Source organism: Eimeria maxima, genomic scaffold (assembly GCF_000499605.1).
Source record: "Eimeria maxima Weybridge genomic scaffold, Emw_scaff2927, whole genome shotgun sequence".
NCBI classification, from domain to species: domain Eukaryota; phylum Apicomplexa; class Conoidasida; order Eucoccidiorida; family Eimeriidae; genus Eimeria; species Eimeria maxima.
The window spans coordinates 1-1,872 of NW_013565775.1; the positions used below are offsets into that span (position 1 = coordinate 1).

The 1,872-nt window shown below is 30.7% G+C and overlaps 1 protein-coding gene across 1 annotated transcript; it reads left to right on the forward strand.

Annotated features, from left to right (window-relative positions):
• On the forward strand, positions 1 to 1,579 carry EMWEY_00059670 (eukaryotic translation initiation factor 3 subunit 10, putative; the record flags this gene model as incomplete). Its single annotated transcript, XM_013481205.1, has 3 exons — positions 1 to 244; positions 724 to 1,137; positions 1,369 to 1,579. Coding segments are annotated over 3 exons (869 nt in total), but the record flags the coding sequence as incomplete, so codon positions are not given.
• Between the last annotated feature and the right edge of the window lie 293 nt (positions 1,580 to 1,872).

Here is a 1,872-nt window from a genome sequence, read left to right on the forward strand (position 1 = left end):
TTATTCTTGTGTGTGTATACAGCGACAGGAGGGAAGGAGAATTATGGTTAGAGGGTAGTGCAGTATCTCTTCCTCATTTTGAGAATAAAAAGAAATTAGCTCAATTATTAGCACATAATTCAGTACCAACAAGAAATAGTTTATTAGCTGTATGTACAGCTAAAGATATTATACATTATGCTAGTCATAATGTACAACAATTATTTTCTCTTCTTGAGGCAGAATTCACTCCTCTTAAGTTATGGTAAGTTTATTTATTTATTTATTTATTTATTTATTTTATTTATTTATTTATTTATTTTATTTATTTATTTACTTATTTATTTTATTTATTTTATTTATTTATTTATTTATTTTATTTATTTTTCCTTTATTGATTATTTATTTATGTATTTATTACTCCTCCTCTTCTTCGCTATCTATTCATGTATCTATTTATATTATATTTAATACCTATATATCTTATCTTAATTGTTTTTCTTTTTTTTCTTCTTTTTCTTCTTTTTCCCTCTGTCTGTTTCCTCCCTCTCCTGCACCAGCAATATAATAAGTGGAATAAGTGTTTAGGGTTTAGGGTTTAGGGTTTAGGGTTTACATATATATATATATATATATTGAATATGTTTGTGTATATATGTGTTGTGTGTATGTATATAGTATAAATATATGTATATTTTTCTCTTTTTTTTGTGTATTTATTTGTGTGTGTGTATATATATGCAGCTCATTAGCTGAGCCATTATTATCATCATTAGCTGATGATCCTTTATTAAGTCCTTATATAAATCCATTAAAACAAATAGTATTTGCTCAGCTGTCTAGGCAGCTATCTAGGGTGTATGTATCCTTATCTATTGATCATTTTACTAAATATATTTGTCCTGAGTCTTTCTTATCATGGCCAGAGGCAGAGAAGTTATTAGTATCATTAATACATACTAGTAGGAAGGCAGCAGCAGCAGCAGATGGTTGTAGTAGTGCTGCTGCTGCTGCTGCAGCAGCAGCAGCAGCAGATACAGGCGCATTCAGTGTACGTATTGATTATGCATCCAAGGCTCTTATCTTTGCTGAGCCTGATGTATACCCAGAGTCTTATCTTAGATCTTCTCTTGCTTCTCTATCAAGAGCACTAGATAGGTAAACCCTAAACCCTAAACCCTAAACCCTAATTATTATATATATATTTATATGAATATACAAGCAAACTCTACACTATTATTATTATTATTATTATTATTATTATTATATATTTATCAACATGCATGCATATATGTATAGTTAGTTGGTTAGTTTGTTGTTTATTCATATACATTTGTTTATTAGGGTTTATTAGGGTTTAGGGTTTAGGGTTTTTTTTTTTTTCTGCAGGGTTGTGGAGACACTGCAACCTGAGGATACAGTAGAGAGACAACAAGAACGATTAGCTTATCAACAGGCTATGCCTAAACGATTAGAGGTAGAGGCAGCAAAGATGAGTAAGCAGCAGCAGCAGCAACAGCAGCAACAGCAACAGCAACAGCAGCAGCAGCAGCAGCAGGTGCTGCAGCAGGTGCTGCAGCTGGTATATCCTGTACTGTAGTTATATATAATACTTTGAATTATTTATACGACATATATGTAGTGTATATCTAGGGTTTAGGGTTTAGGGTTTAGGGTTTAGAGTGTATATATGTATATATGTATATATGTATATATGTATATGTATATGTACATGTATATGTATATGTACGTATACAGATGAACGTTTACGTCGTACAAATTTACGAAGATTAGAGAAACAAGAAGAACAACAAAAATTAGAGGAAGAAAGAAGATTAAGAGAAGCAGAACAAAGAAGAGTTGAAGAAAAACAAGGTATATATATATATATAT